Source organism: Loa loa, assembly GCF_000183805.2.
Source record: "Loa loa unplaced genomic scaffold supercont3.1315, whole genome shotgun sequence".
Classification (NCBI taxonomy): domain Eukaryota; kingdom Metazoa; phylum Nematoda; class Chromadorea; order Rhabditida; family Onchocercidae; genus Loa; species Loa loa.
In genome coordinates this window covers 1-2,235 of record NW_018109495.1, presented here as the reverse complement: position 1 = coordinate 2,235, position 2,235 = coordinate 1, and the positions used below count along the sequence as shown (strand labels likewise).

At 34.3% G+C, this 2,235-nt stretch overlaps 1 protein-coding gene across 1 annotated transcript; it reads right to left on the bottom strand.

Annotated features, from left to right (window-relative positions):
• Positions 1-388: 388 nt before the first annotated feature.
• Positions 389-1,711, bottom strand: LOAG_14849 (hypothetical protein; the record flags this gene model as incomplete). The annotated part of the gene is made up of 3 exons (XM_003150342.1): positions 389-551; positions 1,307-1,384; positions 1,614-1,711. Coding segments are annotated over 3 exons (339 nt in total), but the record flags the coding sequence as incomplete, so codon positions are not given.
• Between the last annotated feature and the right edge of the window lie 524 nt (positions 1,712-2,235).

Sequence of the window (2,235 nt, the reverse complement as noted above, 5' to 3'; positions counted from 1 at the left end):
AACAAGACAACTTGAAACAAGCAGTAAAGTTTGAGGGATGTTTGAAATGACATCGATTGGTTTGGATGATTGTTGCTGTAGTGTGTGTGTGCGTGCGTGCAGACGGATGTTTCGTGCATAACGGGCGCTCATCTGTTTGTATAAGCAAGGGAGAGAACAAGTGACAGTCTTAGTTGTGCAGCCTAGGTGCTTACTTTGGAATCTGTCTTTTGCTTTTTTTCTTTTTTTATTTTATTAATTTGATTCTACGAAGGTACTTGGAGTGGAGTCAGTCAAAAATATACTTCTGCGTTATGTAAAAGCAATAATTTTTTGCGTGAAAAGAACTGGAGTTTTTTTACAAAAAAAAATATTTCACGTTAAACTACCTAGCTTAGTCAAGTACTGCTTACGCTAGTAATTTCGAAGGTAGTTCAAGGTCGCAAGTTCGATTTGCCGTCTTATACTTTACCAGATGTAAACTGCTCGCCTCATCTAAAATAGCACAGATTAATTCAAGTGATTGACGCATTTTTTTTTCTCTTCTTCTCAAAACTTCCTTTATCTTTTTCCTGAAATTATCAACTATGCATCATCTTAATTCAGATTTGTTTTCGAAATTGGACCCAGACTTCTTTATTTTAGCAATAATGAATGAATTTTAACAATGAATGAATCAAAATAGATATTCAAAGAAATCCAAATTTGATTTACAAGCAACATTTGTAAAACGTCGAAGCAACAGCAATTCGAAAGCGAATTAAATGAGCTAAGATCAGCAGGGACATTATAGGACCATTATAATGAAGTTGAAATTTCATTTGGGAACAATGAAATTTCATTTGGAACAGTGAACAGATCCATGCTATTCAACAATCCCTTCAATCCGTAAATATCCAGGTGTCAATGAATAGATTTATCAGATCTACGTATTAGTGAACTTCCTCCGAGTTGTTAGCTAAATCCAACCATTCATCATTTGGGCTCGTATATGATCCTCTATCAACTTCTACGGTTTTTCGAGACCATTAAAGAATTTCCATGACAGTTGAGAAAAGGATCGTAATGAAAAGTAACTGAAACCAAGTGTAGGGGAAACTTTATACTATTTTGATCAAGACCCGTCCGACAACCAGAAGTTCTTTACTGAGATCTGCCCGCTTTCTCATTTAGTAGGTGTTAAACTAAAAATCGTCGCTGAACAGCTGCGAGATTTATTAGCTTAGGATTTTGAAATGTGTAATAACAGCCGCAATTATCAGTTCCAGTCACTTCCCCACTGTGCTGTTTATTCTAACTGTCAACTCATAACTGAGACAGCTAATACTTTTTCTTATCATCTTCACGCCTCAAATCGCTTAATTTTGTGATTCTTTTGATTTTCAGAAACTCCTGTATTTTCTTCCTGAAATTATTTCCAGAAATTTTCTTTTTTTTCTTTTTCTTCCTGAAATTATCAAACATACACTATCTTAGTTCAGATTTATGTTCGAACTTGGACCCAGACTTCTTTATTTTGGTATCAATGAATGGATCCAAATAGATATTTAAGAAATCCAAATTTGGAATCGTCTGAGACGGCTACAATTCATTTTCCCCTGATTTTAGACATTTTTTCTCTGGATAGCACAAACTCGTTTCTAAATTTATAGCTGGACGATTTACGCTCAAGCAGGTTTTCTGTAATTTGCTCTTGTTCAAATTTGATATTGCAGATTATTGCATAGTTGCCCTGAATGCTGAAGATCTAGCTGATTAATTAATCTATAACAGGACTAAACAAACGGAAAGCGAGACGATTGAGTCTTTGTTTCATCATTCTCATGATTAGTGGAAATAGAGCTGCTGAACTTATGTCAGATCCTACATTCACCTTTTTATTGAGAATTACAAGAGAAGCGAAAATAAATTATTTATTCATCCGAAATACTATAACTACTAAAAAATGTTTAAACTCGAAGTTGAAGCGAACAGTATGGTCCTCTTATGACGGGGATTACTAACATTTAAAGCGCGGAAAGTTCGAACATTATATTGTCATAGAATAGACATTTCCTACTTTTAGATAGTTCTTATGTAGACAAATTTTCAATAATTATCACGTACTGCACTAAAAATCTTAATTATCATGCTGAAAAAATCGAAATCGAATTCATCATAAGCGTAGCTCCATCGGACTATAGAACGTTTATAGCATCTCCATCGGACTATAGAATAGCAATGTTTATGGCATTTCGAAATAATTCAGAGTAGTAT